This window comes from Vulpes vulpes, chromosome 2, assembly GCF_048418805.1.
Source record: "Vulpes vulpes isolate BD-2025 chromosome 2, VulVul3, whole genome shotgun sequence".
NCBI classification, from domain to species: domain Eukaryota; kingdom Metazoa; phylum Chordata; class Mammalia; order Carnivora; family Canidae; genus Vulpes; species Vulpes vulpes.
In genome coordinates this window covers 26423569-26449512 of record NC_132781.1, presented here as the reverse complement: position 1 = coordinate 26449512, position 25944 = coordinate 26423569, and the positions used below count along the sequence as shown (strand labels likewise).

The following is a 25944-nucleotide window of genomic DNA, read 5'->3' as shown; positions in this document are numbered from 1 at the left end:
GGGAGCATCGTTTTCAGGCCGTTTCCCCATCCTGCTGGGCAGGAGTCGGCTCAGATAGGGAAAAAGAGCCCAGCAGACTTGGGTGGTGAAAAACACCAGTTGTTGTTGTTGTTGTTGTTGTTATTATTATTATCTTTGAGGCCTCGGCCAGCAGCCTGCGCAGGGATGAGGCTTCTCCGGCGCCCCGCCCGGCTGTGCCCTCCGCGCGCCGCCCTCCTCCCCCAGCCGCGGGGCGGGCAGCGCTAAGAATAGCGCATGAATCACGGCGGGGCCGGTCGGTGCGGCGGTTACATAAACAGCCGGCCGGGCGCCGCGGCCCAGGGTAGGAACGGAAACCATCTGGGTCGGGGTTGTCACTGCGAATTGGGTCCCCCGGAGGCGGCCGGCAGGAGGCGCGGCCGGGGCGGAGGCTGGGGCCCGCGGCCGGGAGCAGCCGGGGGGCGGCGGCGGCGGGCGGGAGCAGCAGCCCCGGGCCGGGCGCCAAGCAGGGCGGGCGAGCCCCGCGCTCTCCGCATGGCGGGGAGCGGGCCGCGGCGGCGGCGGCGCTGACGGGCCCGGGGCGGGGCGGGGCGGGGCGGCCGGGCGGGGGCCTGGGCCCGAGGGGAAGATGAGCGCGCTCCTAGAGCAGAAGGAGCAGCAGGAGAGGCTGCGGGAGGCCGCGGCCTTGGGGGACATTCGGGAGGTGCAGAAACTGGTGGAGAGCGGGGTGGATGTGAACTCCCAAAATGAGGTCAACGGCTGGTAAGTGGGGAGCGGGGGAGGCCCAGGTCAGAGCAGCGGGCCGGGGGGAGGGGCGCCCCTGCCGCCGAGGCCCGGCGCTGCCCGCGGACGCCCGCGGAGGCGTGGCCGGGCGCCGGGGCTCGGAGGCCTGCGCTCGCGAGGCCAGCCCGGGCTCCCCCTCCCCGCCGCCCCCCTGCGCGGTGCCGCCGCCCGCGCGGCCCTCCCAGCCCCCGCCCACGTGGGCCTCCCGGGGCAGCGCCCCCCACCCCCCACCCCCCGCCCCCCGCCGGGCCTGGCCACCCTCCTCTCCGCACCCCGCTGGCTCGCCGGGCCGGAGGGAGCCCTGCCGGCTGCGATTCGATTGATCCCGCACGCTCGTTCGTATGGCGCGCACCCCAGTTCCGGGGGTTGAATTATTTTGCCGTAGGAGCTTCTGGAGAACACACCTGTGCACAGCAGAAAAAAAAAAAAAAAAGCATTTAAGCAACCGAGCAACTATGAATCTTATAAATTAGCACGGTTTCTTTTCCCAAGACCGGAAGAAAAAAAAAAATCACTCGCATCACTCTTGTGTCTCTCTCTCTGTGGTCTCACTGCACCAGTGATTTGCAGCTGCCTGTGGAGGGCAGACCTACTCGGTCCCCCGGAGTGTTTTTGCTTTATTTCCTTATTACAATTTTACATATAGAATTTGAATCCAGACTCTCGATGTTTGCCTGCAGACTGAGTCCTTCCCAACTAAAGGAGTCCCCATCTTCGGATGTGCTGGTCAAATTTTTAGTGTTAAGTTACCGAATGTGGTGTTATTCTGTCCTCTTCACACTTCATTTTTGGAGTTTTATTTGAGCCAAGTCGTGCTTAACCTTAGGCCTGTTTTTGCTAGCTTAAAGTGAGTTTGGAAAGGTTTTATTTTTTAAAAGTGGAATCCTACATTTTGGAATGGAGAGGGACATCGGAGATGGCTCCAACTGCAGAGAATAATAACCTGCCCTAACTAAGGTCACACAGCTATGGACAGGCTAACCAGAACCACAACCATGGTTTCCTGACTCGCTTGTAGACTTACCTACCTCCTAAGGAAAACAGCCGAGATAGCTATCCAGAAGGCCAGGAAACAGTGGCCTGCTGCCTTTTGATTTTGTTTTCCTTAAAAGTGTTTGCAAACAAGCTTGCTGCTCTGTGCGTACCTTTTCTGAGCCTTGCTCTGTGGTTTACAAGCTGTGACTCACTGTTTTGGCAGTGGGAGGCAGTGTTGTGTAGAAGGAGTCCAGTCTTTCCAGCAGGTTCTTCACCCTTCCCTGCTTTAGCTAATACAACCTTGCCTGGGTAACTTCATTTCCCAGTCATTTGAGAAGAGTGTTGTGAGCAAGGAAGGAGAAGAAGCATAGTATGAATCGCTAACATGTATTGAGTTTGCTCTTGACATAAACAAGGCTCTGAGAGCTGAGCCTTATCTCATTCACAACTACTCAAGAACAGAGATGTTACTCTCTCTGCTGTATGGATGGGGAAACCGAGGCCCGGCAAGATTAAGTAATTTCCCCAAGGTCATAGGATTTACTGAAAAGGAAGCCAGCATCTGACTCCAGACCCTACTTTCCTAACCACAATGCCTGCCACGTTGCAGTAGGTGTTTGGTATTTGTAAGTTGAATCTGAAGCAACCTGAAGAGGCTTCTCCTCAATGGGAGAAGATGTCTGTTAGGCACCTCATGTTGGAGGTTCAAGCTTGCATTCGTGATCTCCCCTCATCCCCCTAATTGCCCCAGGCCTGCTCCTCTGAGGCCTACTCAACTCGGCATCTGGGGTGCTCAGACCAGAGCCGATGGTGCCCTGATGGTGTCCTTGCCTCCTGTCTCCCTCATATTCCACATCCAGCCAGTCAGCTAATTCTGTCAGCCTCATCTACAGCTGTAGTTAGAATCGTAACACTTCTCATTAGCTCTACCTCTACACCTCTGGTACACAGCCACCATCGTCCTGTTGCTTGGATTCTCGCTGCAGCCCCCCGACTAGTCTCCTTGCTTCTACCCTTCCACCCTGCAATCTTCTCAGTACAGCAACCAGAGGGATCCTGACATAAAACATAAATCGTAAGTCGGATCCTTTCATTCTGCTCAGAACCCTCTAGTGGTCACCATCCCACTCTGAGGAAAAGCCTGCAGTACTGGAGTTTCTACTTCCTGTCCCTACCGCTCTCCCTCCTTACCCCTATGTCTCATCTCTGTGTTTGCCTCCTTGCTCCCCTGGCCTCCTGGCTTTTCTTGGAACACCAGGCACCATCCTGATTCAAGGCCTCCGTGGTTTTTCTTCCCTCTTAAGTCTAAAATGCTTTTACTCCCTCACCTCCTTTAGGTCTTAGTGTAGATAGGTTGGTGAGCCTTTCCTGGACCCTTGATTTAAGATGGCACCATGCCCCTGCCCTGCCTCTAGCATTCCCAAGTCCCTTCCCTTGCTTTATTGTCTGTGTAATGCTTAATCACCACCTGGCATACTATTGGTTTGGCTTATTTATTTACTGACTGTCTCTGTTTCCTCTTCCATAAAATGGGAGGAATATTGAAAATAACATTAACTCATGGGCTTTTCAGAGATTGAATGAGTTAATGTATGTGAAGCCTTTAGAACAGTGTCCCCCGTGTAAAAAAGCATCATATCTGTGTTAATTATTATTATTATTAAGCAGTGCGCTAGCTAATGGGATACAAAGGTTACCCTCAAATTTAATCTCTAGCATAGATAAGCGGAATGGTTACTGCTTTCAATCTGTAGTTGCTCAATAACCACAATTTCAGCACTGATGAATGATACCCAGTGCCTCTGGTCTGAAATACTTCCCAAGGCTAACTGGATATACTGATTGCAAATTTAAAGCCTGAAGAGTTGAAGTTCAGAGATAGAATTCCCACATCAGTTGTAATTCAAGTGTGTGCAAACCCCTTGGCTTTAAGAAACAAGTATAATGGCTGGTGAAGAAGTTGAAAATGCTTCCTGGCTGAGTTATGGCTGCCCAGAGCCACACAGGTCTGGGCTGTAAATGATGATCACTCAGGGCGTGGGGTTGTGGAGATCATTCCGTGTTGACTTAACCCCACTTTACATGGTGATGCTTTAGCTAGTTGGTTTTCCCAGAGTGTCTCAGACCCGCTGGCAGTAAATTACCTTCTTCAGTCTCAAGCTTATCATGAACAAGTGATTTACTACCAGCGAGTGAGTACTTTATTTCCAAAAGGGAACATACTTTTCTCATCATGATCCATTCATTTTTGAATGCTAGCTTATCATTATAATTATTCACTTTTCAAGCCTGTGCCACAGATACACACACACACACACACACACACACGTACTCTTTCGCTCTGTCTCTCTCTCAGCTGCAGTTTGCCCACAATCAAGGATGTTTGGATCCTTCCACTCTGAGCAATGTCCACCTTGTTCTTGGTTCATTTGTTCAGCGATTCAGTACCTATATGTCCAAGCAGACACTTCCTTATCTTCGTGAGCTTGTATTTCAGAAATTGAGATCAAGCCTCTTATTTCTCCCAAATTGGCAATCTTTTCTTCATACAGTTTACCTTAAAGGTACCCGGGTAACCTAATTCTAATGAATAATAGTGTGGAATATCACTCTGAAGTATCAGTGGAGTGGTTCCCAGCCAGCCAGACAGGCTCGCTTTCTGTAAGTCAGAAATGTTTAGGAGGCCAGGGCAAATCGACGTCTCCTTGGAACCAAATGAACTTTCTGGATAGTTAAGACTTCCAGGTTGGTGACCTATCCCTCAGTACTGAACACATCATTCTGTTCTTTACTATATTGTGTTTGACCATAAACTGAAGATACTACCTCCGTTAGAGAATTGATGAGTGAGGACATTTCAGAACAGAGGGGAAAAATACTTTCCTTCTACAATAATGGTTCAGCTTTGGCAACTGGGGATGAATTTAGTAACTTTGAATCCTTTCATTTCTGTTAAGATGGAGTTTTTAACCAGCATGCTAATTACATTGCTATGCAGTGTTAAAATAATAGCCCTTCAGAGTGCACATAATTCCTTCCTATGTATACAATAGTAAATAATTAGTTTTACTTAAATGAGTCTAATATGTTAGAAGAGCTTGTTCTTGAAAATTTTGGTCATTGATGTACATTTTTCAAGCGCCTTAGGAATTAAAGTCTGTGTGCCGTGCCTTACGCTTAAGCAGATGAGCCTTCTGGAGGGACTAGAGGAGCCAACTTTTTCAAAAATGGAAATTTCAAAACCTTGTGTGTGTATGTGTGTGTGTGTGTGAAGGAAAGAAAAGGCAAAGAGTGAGCAACTGAGATTCATCTGAGAATATCTACTATAGCAATAATAATTTCAGCAGCAGAGCAAGCTGTAGATGATTATTAGCCTGATGATATTTAATCTTCGCGTGTCATTTGATGCATATGGAGCAAGTTACTATTGTTCCTGAAAAGGAATGTGGCACTCTAAAAATAAAAACATTTTAAGGAGACTGGGACAATCTAATGAACATTACTGATGGAAAACCACTCAGCAGTACCAGTAGAGGTAGCTGGCCAGTGAAGCCCCCTGGAAGCCATTGAAACAAAAGCACCTTGAATAAATTGGTTTTTCCCAAGGGCCTGGAAAGAAATTTAGAAATAAATTTCAAGCATACTAAATATTTTGATCATCTGCTTTCTGAAAAGAAAAGCTGAGGTTGCCAGCCTGGCTTCCTGGTTCTGGCTGAACTCTTAATGGGCTTGCGTATATTTCTTGACTAGCATATGGAATTTGAAATCCCAAACCACCTCTCCTTGGTTAACTCTGTTTTTCTTTTTTTTTTCTTTTCTGCGGACAGGACCTGTTTACACTGGGCATGTAAACGCAATCATGGTCAGGTGGTCTCTTACTTACTACAATCAGGAGCTGACAAAGAGATTCTTACAACAAAAGGAGAAATGCCAGTCCAACTGACATCAAGGAGGGAAATTAGGAAGATCATGGGAGGTGAGTCTGTGTTTGGGGGCAACTTTTGATTTTGTCAAACTAATTTCAGACTTGCAGTATTATTGGCTGTGTTCTTTTTTTTTCTTTAAGATTTTATTTATTTATTTGAGAGAGTGAGAGTGAGAGAGCATGATTAAGGGGAGGGCAGAGGAAGGAGTAGACTCCCCACTGAGCAGGGAGCCCCATATGGGACTCGATTCCAGGACTCCCGGATTATGACCTCAGCCCAAGGCAGACGCTGAACCGACTGAGCCATCCAGGCCCCCTACTGGCTACACTCTTGATGGCAGTCAAACCACAAATACATTTTTTAAAATTTATTTTTCTTTATTTTTTCTTTATTTCTTTATGATACAAATACATTTTTAAAAGCAAAAGTAATATTACTGTGCCAAGACAGTAATTCCATGTGGTTTCCAGGCAGGTGGGCATTTTCAGGTTTTATATTTTTAATCTGTGAGACTTAAGGTGGCAAAAATGGTAATCACAAACTTTGATGAAACAGTCCTTTCTCTTCTGATTTGAAGAGGCAGTGAACACTGAACAAAATATGTCATATACCAAAGAACACTAGCTTTCACAAGACACTCTTTTCTGGGTGATCTTTAAAGGGCCGTGTAAATGCTCTGTGTTCTCTTCTTTGTAAGTGGAAGAAGACGATGGTGCCGACTGCCTCCCCCAGCTAAAGAAGGAGTCAGAACTGCCCTTTGTTCCCAACTACTTGGCCAACCCAGCCTTCCCTTTTATCTACACCCCTGCGGCAGAGGATCCAGGCCAGCTACAGAATGGGGGCCCCTCCACACCGCCGGCATCACCCCCTGCAGATGGCTCTCCTCCATTGCTCCCCACGGGGGAGGCTCCCCCGGCGGGGGCCTTTCCACGGGACCACACCTCTTTGGCTCTGGTTCAGAACCGGGATGTGTCTGCCCCCTCTGCCATACTCAGAACACCAGAAAGCACAAAACCGGGTCCTGTCTGTCAGCCACCAGTGAGTCAGAGCCGCTCGCTGTTCTCTTCTGTCCCGTCCAAGCCGCCAGTGTCTCTGGAGCCTCAAAATGGGACCTACACAGGCCCGATGCCAGCATTCCAGCCATTCTTCTTCACAGGGGCATTTCCATTTAACATGCAAGGTAAGCCTGCTGCAGTCTGCGGCTGTCCAGAGGTTTCCTGCTGTACCTCCTGGGTGGTGGTGGGGAGGAGGGTGTTGGGTAGTGTCGGTAGGGTGGGATTTATTTATGTACAGAAATCTATTCACAATCTTACAGAAATTTTGCAAGACTTGTATGAGGAGCTCTCTTTGATTCACAAATTGTTTACTTTTTGCCCTTTTGCTTTGAAATAGTTAAGTGTATATTTCCTAAGAACAAGGATGGTCTCTCTTACATAACCACAGTCCAATGATCAAATTTAGGAAATGTAACCTTGCTATAATACCATTCTCCAATCCAGGCCATTTTTAGATATTGTCAGTTGTCTCCATGGTGCTCTCTGCACTGCCTCTACCCCTGCCTCCTGCCCCCAGCCCCCAGCCCCTCCTGGGGTTACCCGTTGCATTTAGCTATCCTATTGTTCCCTTCTCCTTTCACCTGGAAGGTTTCTCAGCCTTTCTCTATAATTTTGGACCTCTAGTTTTGAAGAGTCCAGTCCAGGTATTGTGTAGAATATGATCCTCTATCACTTTTCTCTATATACTAGTTGGTATTCTACTGTAAACAGGGGCCTCCCCTTCTCCTTCTCCTCCATGTATATCAGTATGAACTTGTAGATTCTTGTAGATTTTTTTTTTTTTTAAGATTTTGTTTATTCATGAGAGACACACAGAGAGGTGCAGAGGGAGAAACAAGCTCCCTCTGAGGAGCCCAATGCGGGACTTGATCCTAGCCAACCACTGAGCCACCCAGGTGCCCCTCATAGATTCTTTACATTAGGTTATAATGCATTATTATCTTTATCTTTTTTTTTTTAAGATTTTATTTATTTATCTGAAAGAGAGCATGAGTGAGAGAACACAGCCGGGAGAGAGGGAGAGGGAGAAGCAGACTCCCCTGCTGAGCAGAAAGCCTAATGCAAGGCTCGATTCCAGGACCCTGGGATCTTGACCTGAGCTGAAGACTTAACCAACTGAGCCCCCCAGGCACCCGCATTACTGTCATTATCTTGATGTTCAAATTATGCCAGATCTGTCCAGAGGGAACCCCTTCAAGCCACTTCCCATGTCGCTTGGACGTGTCCCATCATTCTTGGAGCATTTCCTGACTTTCTAATCCAGGAAGAGGGTCCAGGCTCCTACTGTTACCTCCCTCGCCCCAGCCCTGGAGTCAGCCATTTCTCTAAGAAGTCCTGTTCTTTCAGATGAGAGTGGTGTTCAGGTACTAGGATCTGGACACTGGGTACACTTAAAGTCCAGGTGTGTCATGTCTTCTAGGTCTACATGGAGGACAGAGCCAGGAAAGAAAGGAAGAAAAAAGCAAACAAACATACATGCACATTCATATATACACTTTTCCCTACATTTCGGTATCTATTTATCTTTTTTTTTTAAGATTTTATTTATTTATGTATTTATTCACGAGAGACACAGAGAGAGAGAGAGAGAGAGAGAGAGGCAGAGACATAGGCAGAGGGAGAAGCGGGCTCCATGCAGGGAGCCCCATGTGAGATTCGATTCCAGCTCCCGGGCTCACTGAGCCAAAGGCAGATGCTCAACTGTTGAGCCATTTAGGCGTCCTGTATCTATCTTTTTTTTATTTTTTATTTTTTATTTTTATTTTTTTTGTCCTGTATCTATCTTTATAAAAATATTAAAAGACATAAGTTCATCCAGATACCTCCAATTCTATCAGACACCACAAGATACAGGCCAGTCTTACCTTCACTTTTTCCACATAAGTCACTTCGTCCTTTTCTGGTTTGAAGGACCTGCTACTCTAGACGCTGGTGACAGTGGCCTAGGCATGCTATGAGGGACTTGTACATAAGGAGCAAAACAGAACCACCAAACCCACCTAGGCACTTAGCTTGGGCCATCTTGGCAGCCAGGCTCAGAATTTAGGGGCAGACTGCTTAGATCCCAGACCCTGAATGAAGTGCACAGATTGCTTCCGTGTTGAGGTATCCTGCATTCAGATCATAGACTGTTTTTTTCTTTTCTTTTCTTTTCTTTTTTAAGATTTTATTTATTCATGAGAGACACAGAGAGAGAGAGAGAGGCAGAGACACAGGCAGAGGGAGGAGAAGCAGGTTCCACACAGGGAGCCTGACATGGGACTCGATCCCGGGTCTCCAGGATCAGGCCCTGGGCTGAAGCAACGCTAAACCGCTGAGCCACCAGGGCTGCCCTAGAGTGTCTTTTTCATACTAGTAAGTTATCTTTCTGCTCTCTCACTGTATTTACTGCCAGGAGGTTCATCTTTCATAAATGCACTTAGAGTCACAGTCATTACGTTCTCATAGAGTCACTCCTCTCCCATATCTTATGTGTGCCTTTTCTTCAGCTCTCTTCCCATTCCCTGCTCATGTGTGGTTTGATTCTCAAATCCATTCGTGTGCCTTTATGTCAGCTCCAGCAGCAGAAGCAAATTGTCCTTCTACACACTGGATGGTTGTCTCTCCCAGCCCCTGCCCTTACACAACCCCCTTTTATTCTGTGAACCCTGTCTTTGCCATAGGGAAGACAGTGCAGGAAGCCGCTGGCAGAGCCAGAAATGGGGTTGAGCTCACCCCCACTGAAGGAGCTGGGTTTTCTCATTGAGAGGTACAGCCTTCGGCACAGGGCATGATTATGTATGATCATCTTCTGGAAAAGATCTTAAATTACATTGGCTGACTGTGTAGGAACCATCCATTAGCATTTCTCTCTCCTTTTTTCTAGAGCTGGTACTCAAGGTGAGGATTCAGAACCCATCTCTTCGAGAAAATGATTTCATTGAAATTGAACTGGACCGGCAGGAGCTCACCTATCAAGAATTGCTCAGAGTGAGCTGCTGTGAGCTGGGGGTTAATCCAGACCAAGTGGAGAAGATCAGAAAGTTACCCAATACCCTGGTAAGAAAGGTAAGAACGGTCTGTTAAGCATGTGTGGTTGGTAGCTTTTTTGCATTTTGGAAAATAGCCAGTTTCCTCCTTAGCTGTATGAATCATAGTTGAGAACTGAAAAGAGACCAGAAAAGGAGCAAAGGGTGGTTTTCCAGACACTATCACTGAGCTTTTCTTTCCCTCTACTAGGTCTACTCGGACATGACATTTTTGAAAGTTGTAGGTGCCCGAGAGAATTTCCTGAGCTGCCACTCACATGTACCTATTTTTGGTTGTTTGTGTAGTGACATGTAAGGATTACTTAGTGTACCAGCAGATATTAAGAACCTGGTTAAATTATAGGGCAAACCCACATGGATACATGTGTGGGCCTGCCAACATCTGTGGTTTTTCAGGGCACCTGGGAAAACTGATCTAAATGGCCTCTCACTTCGGGGGGTGCTTATCCTAGGGCAGCTGCTGTTAAGGGCTCCTGCGCCCTGCCGACCCAACTCACACCCCTGGGGAACTTCCTGCACTATCTATACTCTCAGTGACATTGTGCCATAGGGGTCTTCTTCTCCTTCCTCTTCTTCCTCCTCTTCCCCCCACCCTCGTCCCCCACTTCCTTTGCCTCCTCCCCTCCTCCTTCCCCCATCTCCCTCTCCTCCCCTCTCCTCCCTTCTCCTTCCCCATTTCTCCCCTTTCTCTTCCTCCTCCCCCTCTTCCTCTTCCTTCCTCTCTGTCCTCCCACCTCTCCCTTTCCCCTCCTCTTCCTCCTCCTCCCCCTCCTCCTCTTCCTACTCTTGCTCCTTATACTAGTAAGCCGCCTTTGGGGCTTTAAAATGAGCTGAGATACTGGTATGGACACAACACACCAAACACACAGAGACAAGTGATGACTCCTAATCTGTTTAATCTATTTTGTTTTAGGACAAAGATGTCGCTCGACTCCAAGACTTTCAGGAGCTGGAACTGGTTCTAATGATAAGTGAAAACAATTTTCTGTTCAGAAATGCTGCATCCACACTGACTGAAAGACCTTGCTACAACAGGAGGGCTTCCAAACTGACTTACTGACACAGTGGGGACTATCGCTGAGTACTGTGACAGTGTGCAGCACCTCTGGGCCAAGGCCAAGCCATGGATCTGAATGCCTTGGGCTCCCGGGAGGGCCCCGGTGCCACCTTGTAGTGTACACTAACATGGTTCTGCCAAGGTAGGAAGCCCCTGACACCCACCCCACCCCCCAGCAGCGGTGCCACTCCTCCAAGCCTCTTGGTGCACAATAAACCGATTGCTTGAAGCTGCAAACAGCTGAGAAGTGGTCTGGAGAGGCAGAAGCTGGCAGTTCTGAATCCCCTGTCTCATGTGCCCCGAGTAAGTGAGTGGTCCCAGCAGATGAGAGAGAGCAGAGCAGGCCTCTTACAGCCACGCCTGTGGCCAGTGCACCTGCAGGGCGGGCCTGGGCCTGCTCTATGGGTGGTGCACCCTTGTGCCTCTGCACCCTGGGCCGGTTGCAGAGGAAACTGGGGAAAGCGCAGGTACCGGGCAGAGACTTTTTGTGTGACTAGTGGCTGTGAAGTTTCACATAACATATTTATACACGTTACTCAGGTTCAAAGTATTTAAGAATACAGTTACCTAGTTGTAAGTCCGCTGTTAACCAAAAGAGCTGCCCCTACCCCCGCTACCCCTTTAATCCTTTTTTGAGTGCTCACCGGCTTCTCTAGTCCACCATTGCCTGGACAGTCATCGCTGCATTAACTATGTGGCCACTAGAGGGCTCTCTGATGCTTTCCAGAAGAACAACTGCTATTTTTTTTTTTTTTCCTTTTTTTTCTTTTTTTTCCTTTCAATCTCTGAAGTGGTTCCTGTCCTCTCCATGTTTTCATCACACTGTCTGAGAAGAGCACAAACATCACCAGGTCCGTATTCTCCACTTTCATTTCCCACCAGAAATGAAGAGCATTTTTTGAAACCGAGCCTGTTGCTGTTTTTAAGGTTATTGTGGGAAACCTGACCTAAGGGAGTTAGCATCTTTATTTTTATATCAAAGATAAAGGTTATTTTGAAATTATCAGGATTTTTACACAATCCTGAAATCTGTTGCTTTTGTAAACAAAGTATTTCCCCACCACCACCACCACAGGTCCACTTCACAAAGTCAGTTGTGAGCTTACCAGGCTTTGTTCAGGAAGACACCTGATGAAGACTCTTGAGCCTGGCCTACGAGTTTTTTTTTTTTTTTTAAAGAGTGCATTCAAGAATTCTTTTCCTTTTCCTCGGTGTCATTAATGTTAGAGGAGCCACTGTCTTGTTGAAATAAACAGCTTAACTTTAGAAATAAGAACGAGCACACTTAGACGAACAGGAGGGCAGGGGTTCGAAGCCAGCTGTTGAAGAGCATCCCTGCTGTCTTAAGAAGCGTTTTCCCCATAGTGCCTATAGTTTCCAAAGAGACTTAACTTCCTAACTGTGTTAATTTTATTGGAACACTGCAACCGATGGAGCGAGAACACACAGAAGGCGTCAACGGAAGAGAATGTTGTGCTAAGCTAATGGCCTCCTGCGGTTGCCTCAGTGCTGAGCTGAGGTGGAGGTGTTTTCAAGGCCAACTTCCTGGAGTCACTCTGTTCTGTGACTTCACCATCCTCCACCAATTACCCGATGGTGACTTACCCTTGCATGGTATTGGCATCACCGAGGAAAGGTTACTTATCATCCCTTCTCTGAAAGGCTTTGAAGAGGAAACCTCCCTTGTGTTTCAAGCAACCAGAAGCTAGTTTACCTAAACACACTAACCTTTTTTCCTTCCCTTTGGAAAAAGTTAATAACCTACTGATAACATGAAGGCTAGTTCCATCCTGAAGGAAATAAGTCCAGTATTAATTTATGTGTAAATCACTGGGGTTAAACTCTTCTAGCCATCTAGATCAATTAGAGACTCAGAAGCAGTGGAGGTCCCTGCCCGGAGGCGGTCCTACGGGAGGAGTAGCTCCAGGGCATTTGCCGGGCTTAGAAACAGAGGTTAGCAAGGGAGACAGGGAGACCCTACTGAAGGTGAGGGCAAGGGTGGGGCTTGGTGGCTCCGGTGGGGGCTGAGCCCTCCGCTGGCCTCTCTTCTCCTTTAAAAAGTCTTCTGTGGTCAACTGACTCCTGCGTCTGGCGGTGGGATGAGACTGCACAGTTGATGGTAGGTGAGTTTAAAGTCTTAATCTATGCATTCAGAGAAATATTTTTATATGCTTTGTGTAATTTATAACAAGGACTTTTTTTTTAGCTTTGTTAACTGTGAATTCACCCCTCCTCCACTGCATATTTAAAGCATGTGTTCACACTATGTGTAAACATTCACTGAAGACTTTATTCCTTGTGCATTGCCGACTGTTCATAACAAGTATCATTAAAATAAAATATTAACAGACTGAGCCCATATCCTTTAATTTTGGCTCCTAAGCAGTACTGCCCTTCTAACCTTGGTGGGGGGTGCAGTTTTCAGATTCCTGGACAGCCCAAGGGACGTAGTGCTCTGGAGGAAAAAATAGAAGGGACCGTTGCCCCCACCTGAGGCACCTCTGTCCTGTGGCTGCTGGGTTCTCAGGCCCTGTCACTTGGCACCTAGAGACAGATATGTTGTGCAGTGCCTTTTCTCCTGGCTCACAGCAGTCAGCTTCATTTCCCTGGAGGAGCTGAGCCAGTTAGATGGAGGTCATCCTCTATTAACCACAGTTTTTGATTATCCTATTTACTTTATGCAACTGAGCCTTTCCTTTGGGCTGTCAGCACCTGTCAGGGCCTCTATGAGCTCAGAAGCAAACTCCCGAGGCAGAAGAGGAAATACATACAGCCTTGCACCTTCAGATCTTCAGCCGAGCACGATGCCGAATGAATCTGCGTTTCTGTTGGTTTAGGGCGGCCGGAGCCTCACAAAGCAGACGTCATGCCAAATTGGCCTAATAAATCAGGGAGCACAGCAGAGACCTTTTCTTAGCACCAAGGAGAAGCAGAATAATTTGGGCATTTGTGCTTTCATACTCGCTTTATCACAAGGATGGAAGTCTTCTTCCATACACTCATAAACATCCTGGGCAGAAACAGGCTGCCAAAAAAAAATGTGATTAACCTTTAACAAATGGTCCCGCAGCACAGGCTGACCCAATACGTAGAGGAAAACCAGATCAAAGGAGCCATCTCTGCACCTACCACAAACCATTTAGGGAAGAAAGACAAACCATCCTCTCCCACTAGTCCCATCACATCGAGCAGAAAGGTCAAGGAAGTGAGAGAGTCAGAGATCAGAAAACTTCTAAGGTAACAAAGAGGAGAGATCCATCCCAAATGTAAGGCCTTGTGCCAGATGGACTCTGACCTGCAGAAAATGAGCATTGTTTTGGCTTGCTCAACAAGAAATTTAATTAACCCCCTCAAGATGTGTTTACCAGCCTGGACTTGCAGGGTGGGGGGTGGCCCCTGGGCCCCTCTTTGTTCCCACATCGAGCTTTGGCCAGACTGAGAAAGATGAATGGCTCGGAGGCCTCACTGGTGGTGGGGACCTGTCTGGAATAGACTTCTAAAGAAGCAAGGAAAGGAAGCACCCTGCTCATCTCAGCCACTGGAGAAGCAGGCGTGGAGGTCTGAGGGACGACATAAACTGTGAAGGTGCTCACAGCAGCCTTCCCAGGAGGCCTCGAATCAAATTTCAAGGGCTTTATTTCTCGCCTTTTTACAGTATCTGCACAGCAGAGCAGGAAGTACTGGCAATTACCCAGTGAATTTTGGCTGTGAAGACAATTTTTCTAGCCAAAAGCTCTCGAGTCTGAAGTTTTCAGATAATTCCAGCCATGTGGATGTGTATAAAGTCCACTTCTACCTCTCTCCCTGCCTCCCCCAAAGGTCCTAACCCCAAACCTTGTGAACAGGCAGAGAGAGGCTACGTCGGGCTATATGTATTGTTGACCACATAGCTTGATTTCATCAGTGCCCCGTTTTTAATGGATTCAGGCCAGCACCCCAGAGTACAGGACTCTGTTCCTGAGGACGGCCTGACCTGGCAGTCTGCTGTTCCAGGAGGAAAAAGCTTTATTTAAAAAAAAAAAAAAACAAAACCCCAACGACTTCAGAGTAGAAAATATGAAAAATCATACAGAGTAGAAAGGTCACTCCATGAAATGATTGAAAACAGCACAGTGTGGAAATAACACTAACTTGGGAATCAGGAGACCCAGGCAGCAGTCTGGGCTCTGCCTTAAACTAGCTGTGCCTGAAGGCAAAAATCCAACAAATGTCCCCGCATCTGTCATCAGGTCCATCCTGCAGATGTGCTTGGTGTCGTCCTCTTTCCTGAGGATGGGTGGCTAGGAGGAAGTCCCAGGAATGTATTTTAGGCAAGTCCAGCGTCTCTGGCCATCCTGTAGAAGATGCCTCTGGCTGCAATGAGGTTGGCTGGAGAATCAAATTCAGCTATCATCCCTTTGTCCAGGACAAGGACCCTAGCCAAAGAAAAGAAGTGGTCAGATTTCCATCAACCTAGACCTGGCCTTCTACTCCACCCCTCCCTTCTGGGTACTGACTGCTCAGACCCAGCGGTGACATGCCAACCCTCCTACTTCAGGCGACCCACCCAATACAGCCGCTCTGCCACATGTGCACGCTTGCAAGGCTGGTTATTTTAGCCGTTCCGTTTGCTCTCCTGGCAGATGAGGCGGTTTCTGGGATCAAACACAAGGTTCCTATTCATCTCTGCTAGTCGGGGCTCTGAAAACCTTTCCTAATGAGCCCTTCCCTCACCGGGGTCACAGGACTGTGCCCAGGGAGCCACGGGCCTGTGCGCTGGGCCCTGTGCGCTTCCATCTGCTTTGTGCCAACTCACAAAGGCACACGGCAGGAAAGCAGGCTGCTGGGAGGCCTGACACTGGAATCTGGGACTTTGGCTGCAAATCTGGTTGCTGCTGATGGATGGATCTACACACACACACACACACACACACACAGTCAGGCCTGGGCCTGGGATTCGAATCCCCTGCCAATTAAGCACAGAGTGCCCCTGGGGCAGAGTCACCAGCCTGGCTCCCAGGGTAAGGCAGGAGCGGAAAGGGCTCTCCTGTGCCAGGGGAGATGAGATGCCCCTTTGATGGGAGGAGGTGGCCGTACTCTGTTTCCTTACCTCCAGGGCTCCTGGGAACGTGTCCTGGGGAGGTGTGTGTCTCTGCACATCTCTGCCTGGCCACTGCCTGAACTGGAGCCCAGAAGATGGCCTCTCCTCCCTTCAGTGGCTTCTCACTGTTCTTAGGGTAAGGACTGGCTGCTTTACCACAGTCCTCAAAGTGCAGCATAGTAGGGCCTGTCCCTCTCTCTCCTCATTTTGGTTCTACTGCCCCCTTCATCCTTTGTACTCCAGTCTCACGTGCCCTCCTACCTCAGGGCCTTTGCATGTGTTGCATCCTTTGCCTGAAATTTGCATCCGTATCCCATTTCCTCACCCACTCCCCAGCTCTTATTCGTCCTTTAGGGCCTGGCTAGTACTTCCTTTTCTTAGGAGAGATAGTGTCCCCGCTGCCCAGTGTGGACTGGCTTCCTCTGGTCTACACACATGGACCCCTGCTTCCTTCCTGCAGGCTCTACTAATACGTCCAATAGCATGATGATCTGATTAATTTCCACTGGTCCCACTAGAATGAATGAACTCCCAGCCCCCAAGGTTGGTTTGAGCCTTCTACCCTCGGGGCTGCTGGCAAACATCACGTTCAGTTAGCCTGGGAAATGATCCTCTCAGCCCATCCTTGTCCCTTTTCTGGATGCAGGGCCTAGCACCTCCTGTCCACCCTCTCTTGTCTAGTGGGGTGCTGGGGTAGGGCTGGAACAGACAGATGGCAGCATCGGGCATTCTCAGCGTGGTTCCCAAGTCCCTGGGGTCTGCATGGGGACACTTCTAAGACAGGGGCAAGGTCTCCCCCATTGCCCTGTCCACGGCATCCTCCCCATGTCCCCAGGCCCGTAGGTGTTTATTTTGTGAATGATGGCCTGATGAGATGTGCTCCTGCCACACTCCTTCAACAGATTGGCTGCAACTTCCTTCTCATCACTCCTTTGAGCTCCCACGTCCCTGAAGGGGCCAGTCTGCCAGGCCAGCACCAGGTCACTTCAGTGAGGCTTCGGAGCCACCCAGGCCCTCACCTGTCCTCTGGCACCACACCTTAACATTGGACACAATGAGGGAATCGGTCCCAGATTTTCCTTTGGGCTGAGTGGCCGCCTCCCTAGGGAAGGCATAAGATCTCAAGGGCAAGGCCCCTTCCCTAATCCTTAGATGAAGAACTGGTGCCAGAGAGCATTACAGAAAGGGGCTGGGGAGCAAACAAACACTTCCCAGGATCACCTGCACTCGAAACACTTCATTTCATTGACTCTTTACAACCACCCCAAGAGAGGTTCGGCACATTGGCTGAGGTCATATGGCAGCCAGCGGCTGCGGGGCCTGGGACTCAGCCCTCTGCTCTCTCACCTCAGAGCACTGCTCCACACGGTGCGATCAGGGTCCAGCCCACCAAGGCAGGGACCTGAGCATCACACACTTCTTTCAGTGGCTTCCTCATCTATACACCCAGCCCAGACTGTGAGAGCAAGGTACAAACGAAGGGATGGCCGTGTGGGTGCTCTAAGCATCAGTGCTCAGGGAGTGAGTGTTTTGTCACAAAGGACCCAGTTCCACGTCACAGCATTCGCAGAAGGCTGGAGGGAGGTGGCCGGGGCACAATTCACAATGCCTAGAGAGCCCCAGCGTGCCCCTTCCCTACATGCTGGTGACCTGCAAGTGTCACCTTGTGTCTCAGAAAATGTCACTGTGCCCCCTGTGTGCAAATGACTCCACTCTCTCCTACCCGTTAGCCATAACTTGGGAAGTCCTGCACTGCCCCCCATGCCCTAGACAATCCCACGAGCTCTCCTGTGTCCGGATCACCTTAACCTGCCTGCCCCTTTCTGGTAGCCTAGATAGCCCCACCAGGCCCCCCGCTGGCGGGGTCTGGTGTCCCACCTGGTGTAGTCCATGATGGTGTTGAGCCGGTGTGCGATGGTCAGCACTGTGCAGCTCTCGAACTGGGTGCGGATGGTGGCCTGGATGAAGTTGTCAGTCTCCAGGTCGATGGCTGCCGTGGCCTCGTCTAAAACCAGGATTCGGCTCTTGCGGAGCAGGGCTCGGGCCAGGCATACGAGCTGGCGCTGGCCCACGCTGGAAGGGGGAAGGCAGGCATCTCGAGCTGGGTACCCCCACCCGCCCCACCCCCAGCCCAGGCCTTGCTCCCTGGACTGCTTTTGTCTCCATGCCTTCCCAATGGCCCCAGACTGGCTCTCTAACTCCTCCCATTTCTGCCTCAACGCAGTCCTCCCAGAACATGGAGTCATCGATGTCTGGACCCCACCGGATGATGAGGGTCTGGGGTGGAGCCAGTGCTCAACAACACTGTGAAATCCAGTCTGTCTCTGGCACCCCAGGCCTCCTCTTTCTCCATTTTCCCTGTCCTCACTCCTCAACTAGTTCTGTGATGCTTCTCTGCTTTACCCTATCAGTCATGTACACTCTAGAAAGTACACACCTAAATGGAACTTGATGGATATTTGCACTCATTAGGCCGTCTTGCTGCGCTTAATATGCTTAATATCACTACTTCAGACAGTCATTTCCCAGCCCCATGGGGGAATGCAGGACAGGGCTCTGTGGTGGGAACAGGAAGGGGCAGGGCAGGGAGGACATGGGGATTCCAAGTCTGGTCAGTGGGGAAGTGGAGGGGAGGTGGGGTGCATACCGTCAACCCCTTGCCTTGGAAGCCAGAGCTAGTGAACCAAGCAAGGCTGTGTTCCCAACCACAGAGCTGTACCCCCACACCCAAGGACAAATACCTCAGCCTTTCCCAAAGGGGTGAGTCACCATAGCCCAAGTGAAGGCCAGGCTCTCTCCCTGGCCCATTCCCGCAGCTAATGAAGGTTTTGGCAGCGAAGTGAGCCTCCAGCTAGAACTCGAGGCTGATTTATGGTAGGACTGGCACAGGATGCAGGTTATGCTTATTAAAGTGGCTACAAGCTTTGTGAGGGAGGAGGAGAGCTGCCCCATTTCAGACCCTGGCAGATGTGGGGATGGAGGGAATGCTCTAGGATAGGTGCTGATAGCAAACAGGGGTAGGAAGATGGAGCAAAATCAGCTACGGGGTACAGGGTCAGGAACCACCCCAACATGGCTCTATAAGTGAAATCCAGCTGATGGGCATACTCAGAATCCCAGGACTGCCTTGGGGCCAGAGTAGGGGCAGGGGTGTCCACCCACCAGGCTGTGATGCAGTGAGGAAGGGTTGGAGGCAAAGACCCCCACTCTCTGAACCCCTGCCCCTCCCCTTGCTAGTTGAGCAGCTTTGGGCAATAATTTTATACTTCAGAGCCTCATTTCTGGCCCACAGGACTGCAGCAAAGATTAAACAGGATAGTGGATGCCAAAGTGCTTTGAACACTATTAAGTGCTGAGCAAATGTAAAGGTTTTTGTTTTTGCTTCTGAGGTCTGGAGAGAGTCCATGGGTGTGGACTGAGCAGAATAATACAAATAAGAATAGCTAAATATAACAGGAGTGTATCCAGGCTAAGTGCTTTCTATTTCATCATTATGACCTAAAGACTGCTCTGTCCCAACGATAGCCACTGGCCACATGTGGCTACTGAACACTTGAAATGCGGCTAGTCTAAATAAGGATGTACAGTAAATGTGAAAATACACACGAGAGTTCAAACTTAGTGTGAAAAAAAAGCAAAATATCCCTAATAATTTTATATCAATTACTTGTAGAGATGATAATATTTTAGATATATTGGGATAAATAAAATAGGTACACTATTCAAATTTATTTCACCTGCTTTTTTTAAAAAAGATTTTATTTATTTATTCATGAGAGACACAGAGAGTGAGAGAGAGAAGCAGAGACACAGGTAGAGGGAGAAGCAGGCTTCATGCAGGGAGCCCGACACGGGACTCGATCCCGGATCTCCAGGATCACACCCCGGACTGAAGGCAGTGCTAAATCACTGAGCCACCCGGGCTGCCCTCTTTTTCCTTTTTAATATGGCTACTGGAAAAAAATTTAATGACATACGTGTAATTAAATAAACTATTTAATGCAAAGAGGTAGGGGGCTGTTGCTGTCCCCCTTTTTTTATTGATTTTTTTAAATTTTTATTTATTTATGATAGTCACAGAGAGAGAGAGAGAGAGAGAGAGAGAGAGAGGCAGAGACATAGGCAGAGGGAGAAGCAGGCTCCATGCACCGGGAGCCCGACATGGGATTCGATCCCGGGTCTCCAGGATCGCGCCCTGGGCCAAAGGCAGGCGCCAAACCGCTGCCCCACCCAGGGATCCTGCTGTCCCCCTTTTAAAGTGAACGGAGAAGCACAACAGAGAGGTTAAGCAACTTGCCCCAAGTCACACAGCTAACACAGCCAGGGGAATCTTAAGCCTTTAGACTTAGTAAGATATAACTTCTGGCCCTCCCTATTGCACAGCCCAGGAGCTGGGGATATAACACTGGGGCTATAAGAGAGTGAAGAAGGGCTTGGAGAGCTCACTTTGCTCACTCCTAAGCTACAGATGAGATTGCAGAGCCATCTTGGGAAATATCTGTGATCTCCCCAACGCATGAGAGATTGCCTCTTACCTGATCCACAGTTTGAGTACAGACTCCCCCCACCCCAGGCCAAGCATAGCACTGACAACCTCACAGGACAGGACCGAATAGGGCTTTGGAATCTCCCAGACCTGATTCTAATCCCAGGCATACCTTCTCCCAGCTAGGTGACTTTGGTTCTGCCTCAGTTTCCTCATCTGCAAAATGGGACGATCACCAAATCTAGGGCTTGTGTGAGGAGTCACTGAGATAGTGCACCATGCCTGGCACACAGAATATGTTCAATACGAAAAGACCCCCACTAAGCACACCCAAGCTGAGATGGGAGTAGGGAGGGCCGGAGGGGGCTGGCCTCAAATGACTCTGTGTCATTTGATGCTAGATCCTCTAGCTCCTCAGGGTGCTGTTCCTGACATCCCCCAATCCCAGCTCCCTTACCTGAGATTCTCCCCTCCCTCGGAGCACTGGAAGTCCAGGCCCGCCGGCTGTGAGCTCACAAAGGTGTGCAGGTGGGATAGCTCCAGGGCTCGCCATAGATCTTCCTCTGAGTAATACCCAAAGGGGTCCAGGTTCATACGCAGGGACGCAGAGAACAGGATGGGGTCCTGGGGACATGACAAGGCCTCAGCAGAGGGGAGCTCAGGCCCCATGAGGAGCCATGGGCCCCAGGGCCAGGGAAAAAGCAAGGGATTAGGTGGCAGCACTCCCATTCTGTCCCCAGCCCTCCAGGAGGGAGGCAGCAGCCAGATAAATGCCTGTGGGAAGGTGATAAACCTCAGCTTTGCCAATCACAAAGTCCTCTGTCAAAGCAGAAAGCGGAGCCGCTAATCTGACTCCAGAGTGTCCAGTCAGCAAAAAAAAAAAAAAAAAAAAAAAAAAACAACAACCCAGAGGAACCAGAAAAAGTGATATGCAATTCCAAACTGTGGAGCAAGGAGACCAGGACAGAGTGTCCCAGAGGGTGGGGTGCTAGAAGGATCCTGTGATCTGGGTCTCAACCGGTGGCCCAGGTGGTTGGAGGGCAGAGGCTGATTGGGCCAGGACACGTCTGACCCTATTGGATCCGTGAGAGGTGGCTGGCTGCTCTGTGGCTCTGCACCTGTTGTGGGACTCTTCGGGTCACAAGTCCCAGGTCTGGACCCCCAGCAACAGAGCAGAGCTGGGCCTGCCCCCCAGGGCTGTTGGGCAGCGGGGCAGGTCCATGTCAGGCTCCCACCTGGGGAATGATGGTCAGCTGAGAACGCAGGTCGTGGAGGCCGATGTCTGCCACATTGAGGCCATCGATGCGGATTTCACCCTCGGCCGCCTCCAGGATACGGAACAGGCAGAGGGTCATGGACGATTTGCCGGCCCCCGTGCGGCCCACGATCCCCACCTGGAGGGAGTGAGGGGGGACATGGGGGGGCGGGGGTTGGGAGGAGTCACTGAGGGGGGTGGGGGGAGGATGGATCTCTAAGGCTCCCAGACATCTGGGCTGCCGCACCTGCTAGTCCATAGCCTACGTCCACTCCCACCCACAAACCCACGTCTCACGCACCTTCTCACCCCCGTGCACGTGCAGACTCAGCTTCTTCAGCACGAGCTCCAGGCCAGGCCGGTAGCGCACGGAGTAGTTGCGGAACTCCACCTCGCCCTGCAGGGGCCAGCCTGCCGGAGGGCGGCTGCCCTCCACCACCCAGGGGGCCTGGCCCGCAGGGGATGGATGGGTCTGCATCAGGGTGGCACCCCTTCCCCAGCCTGGCCCCCTCCCCATTTCCTGTCTGCCTCTCTCCTGAGGCCCCCTCCATCCTCATCCATCAGGGGCCCTGGAGGAGAGTCCCTGCGGCCCATCCTTATGGCTCAAAGAATCCTTTCTCTCTCTGGCTTTATTCCCTACAGAGCTCTGAAACCTTACCTATCCTGGCCTCTCCCACTCTCTCCTCGGAGCTCCTCCCTGCCCCTCCCTGCCCGCCCTAGCTCCCTCTTTAGCCATCCACTGAGTGGCTACTGTGACAGGTACTGATCATATCTGTGAAGAAGACAAAGTATTTGCCCCCGTAAGGCTTACACTGAATGTGGGCAGAGGTGATGGTGGTACATACCATCAACCAATAAGTAAATCTACATCATATAAGCAAGTGATGAGTGCTGAGAAATGCTTAGTGTTGTAGAAGTACAGGATGACCAGGGAAGGCTTCCTGGAGGAGGTGATATTTAAATAAAGACCCAAAGGTGGTGAGGCAACAAGCCAAGTAAATATCTGGGGGGAAGGGCATGTCAGGCAGGGGGAACAGAAAGTACAAGTGCCTGCCCAGGTGTGTTCTGGAGCCCTAGGACAAAGCTGACTGGTAGGAGACAGACAATGGGTGACCCCATCATGAAGGATTCTGCAGGCCATTTTAAGGACTATGTTTTTTTTGTTGTTGTTGTTTTGTTTTTTTTTTTTTTTTTTTTTAATTAATGAGGGGCACACAGAGACAGAGGCAGAGACACAGGCAGAGGGAGAAGCAGGCTCCATGCAGGGAGCCCGACATGGGACTCGATCCTGGGTCTCCAGGACCACGCCCTGAGCCGAAGGTGGTGTTAAACTGTGGAGCCACCAGGGCTGCCCATAAGATTTTTTTTTATAGGTATTTTTATTCTAAGGTGCAGACATCAGAGGGCTGTGCACAGAGCAATGAGCAATGACATGACTTGATGTGTTTTTAAAGGATCCCCCCGGCAGCTATGAGGAGAAGGGGGAGGGGATGATGAAAACCAGGGAAGCTAGTGAGGAGGTTAGTCTTAAAATAAATTGGGCCTAAGATGATGGTGGCTTTGAGACAGGAACAGCTACACCTTGGGAGGCTTTGGGAGGCCCGGTGTAAACTGAAAATGTGGGGTCTCTTGTTCAATAATTAAGAATGTCCAATTGGTGACAGCAGAATATTAAACCAAGTATAAGGCCTTTCTAAGTGTGGGGACCTATGTGACTGTGCAGGTGGCATGAGGCCAGCCCTGCTTTGACACAGGAGAAGCCAGACTGTCACAGCTCAAAAAGCAAAGCAATCCGTATAGACCATTCTCTCGAGCAGGTGTCAAAAGAATGGACAGTGGGGTTGGGGGCAGAACTTCTCAGGCTCTGGAGACAGGATCATGTGTATGGACAAAGGGAAATGGAAACTCTAGACACAAAGAGGGTGAGTTTGAAGATCTCAGACAGTGGGGGGTGAGGGAGGTGATAGGAGATGTCCTGGAAAAGCAAGGGGAAGCTGAGGAGTGGCGTGGGGGCAGGAGAGGCCAGACTGGGAGGAACAGGCAGGCTAGGGGCTCAATGGAGACTGATCCTGGGTCACAGAAGTCAGGAGGGAGGCCCTTCCAAGAAGAAGGCAGGAGTCATTTTATCTGAATGTTGCTGAGAGATTGAATTAGATGAGAACAGAAAACTGTCCCCTGGGTTTGGAACCCAGCAGATCATCAGTAGAGTGACAGGGCCAGAAACCAGACTGCAGGAGGCAGATGTGATAAAGGGTGATAGGGAAGTGGGGAGAGTGTGTGGGTTTTAAAACAAGCTTTGTGACAAAGGAGAGCAGAGAACGGGGGTGGTAGGATATAGGGGGAAGGGAGGTTGGTTTGTGTGTCTAGAATGGAAGCTACGAGAGCTTAATGTTTGTCCATGGATGGGAATCATCCACCACATAGAGGAGGCTGTAGGAGCAGAAGGTGTCCTTAGGGAGGTGAAGGCAGGGAGGTGAAGTCTGAAGGGGTGGGTTTTGATCGGAGGAGGGATGCTTCCTGCTAAAAGAGGAAGGAAGGAGGTGAATGGGCCACATGGGCAGTTGAAAGTCTGGAGGCAGGGAGATTGAGGGAGTTTATCACTGATACCCGGTTTTCTCACTGGCAAGTTAAGCAAGGTCCACGGCTGAGCAAAGGGGAGGGGATGTGAGGTTTGAGGAAAGAAGGTTCAAAACAGATCTTTCTGGAAGCGGCAAAGCAAAAGGAGAATACCCAGGGGTGGGGTATGGTCATAAACTTGAAGCAAAATCAGTGATTTTTCTCCAGCCGTGTCTTAGCTGCTGGGTCCTGGCATGCAGAAGGTAGACAGAGGGGCTCGCCAGGGAGGGGTTTTGACCAGTGAGAGAGGGGAGGGTAAGGAATCAGGAGCATTGACAAAAGTGAAGCACAGAATCCAGGCTGGATGAGCTAGTGGACGAAGGGACAAAGGTAGGTCACGGGACTGGGGCAAAAGTTCTGGGATAGCAGATGGTTTGGGGCACATGAGCCAGGAGGCCTGGGAAGGGTGGTCTGAAAGCTTGACTTGCGACCTCAGAGATGGTGCAGCTTCTAGGCTTGAAGAGGTCTGGGTGTGACCATGGGAAGAAGTGCACAAAAGTCTACACCGCCTCCCTCACTGGGGGATACTCCCTTTCCCCAACTAAGAGCATGCTACCCCACCCCTGCTCCTTTGACCAGGCTGATCTTTGGCTGGAATTCTCACCCTCCTGATCACCCTAGCTGAATGATTCGCCCTCATTTGCTTTCTTTGGATGCATAACCCCAGAGCTCTGGTGTTCCAGGGCACAGCCCTGTCTTACCTCACCCATGACATCAGAATCTGCTTGAGGATAGACCCTGCCTTGCTCAACTCTGGACCCTCTATGCCTCCTGGCACAGACCTCTCTGGCTAATGCTCACTAAGGGTTAAGTGGATGGATGGATGAATGAAGAGTCCCCCCAAATGAAGAGCTGGCCTTGGAACACGGGGAGGATGGATCACTAAGCACCCTTCCCCATCCAGCTATTCCAGAATCACCCTGCCCCAGGCTCATGCCAGTACTCACCTCGGTCTCCGTCTTGGAGTACTCCTTGACTCTCTCCACAGCCACAATGTTAGACTCCAAGTCTGACATCATTCGGATCATCCAGTTCAGAGTCAATGTTATCTGGCCAAAGGGACTGGGTCATGGATATGGTGGTCTCCCCTCCTCCCACAACAGCTGTGGGAGGAGTTCTGACTCCCTGATTATGCTCCTTGCCTCTACAACCCAGGTGGGCCTGGGCAAGCCCATAGGTATGCCACCTGGGGCTCTAATTATAAGTATTTCCGGCAGTGACCTTGCAGAATGGACCAAGGGCCACCTAGCCCCGTGTCTCTCAAATTTTAATACACTTATGAAAGACTTCCCAGAAGGCACCTGAGTGGCCCAGTGGTTGAGCATCTGCCTTTGACCCTCGTGATCCGGAGGTCCTGGGATACAGTCCCACATTGTACTCCCTGCGGGGAGCCTCCTTCTACCTCTGGCTATGTCTCTGCCTTTCTCTTTGTATCTCTCGTGAATAAATAAACTCTTAAAAAAATTCCTAGAGAATCTTGTTAAAATGTGGCTTCTGATTCAGTAGGTCTGTGATGGGACTCAAGAGTCTTCATTTTTAATAAGTTTCCAGGTGATATTGATGCAAACGGTCCCTGGACTACACTGTGCACCAAGGGGCCTTGATAAGACATGCAGAACCCTGAGCCCCATCCGAGCCCTGCCATATCAGAATCCACATTTTAAGATCTCCAGTTGATTCATAGCACAGGAAGGTCTGAGAAG

General features: G+C 49.9%; 2 protein-coding genes across 4 annotated transcripts in view; one reads left to right on the top strand and one right to left on the bottom strand.

Moving 5' to 3' along the window:
- Positions 1–499: 499 nt before the first annotated feature.
- On the top strand, positions 500–13158 carry ANKRD40 (ankyrin repeat domain 40). Its single transcript, XM_025995919.2, has 5 exons — positions 500–741; positions 5565–5713; positions 6361–6843; positions 9585–9766; positions 10661–13158. The coding sequence occupies exons 1-5, from the start codon at positions 608–610 to the stop codon at positions 10805–10807; spliced, it is 1095 nt and encodes a 364-aa protein (XP_025851704.2). The 5' UTR covers positions 500–607; the 3' UTR covers positions 10808–13158.
- A 1264-nt stretch (positions 13159–14422) lies between these two features.
- Positions 14423–25944, bottom strand: part of ABCC3 (ATP binding cassette subfamily C member 3) — a 44207-nt gene continuing 32685 nt past the window's right edge. For all 3 annotated transcript variants that reach the window (XM_025995918.2, XM_072747478.1, XM_072747479.1), the window contains 6 exons: positions 25189–25290; positions 21927–22073; positions 21606–21764; positions 20828–20994; positions 17763–17957; positions 14423–15219 (listed from right to left, as the gene is read on the bottom strand). In XM_025995918.2, the coding sequence (XP_025851703.2) occupies positions 15111–15219; positions 17763–17957; positions 20828–20994; positions 21606–21764; positions 21927–22073; positions 25189–25290 (879 nt within the window). In that variant the 3' untranslated portion in view covers positions 14423–15110. The remainder of the gene's footprint in view (positions 15220–17762; positions 17958–20827; positions 20995–21605; positions 21765–21926; positions 22074–25188; positions 25291–25944) is intronic.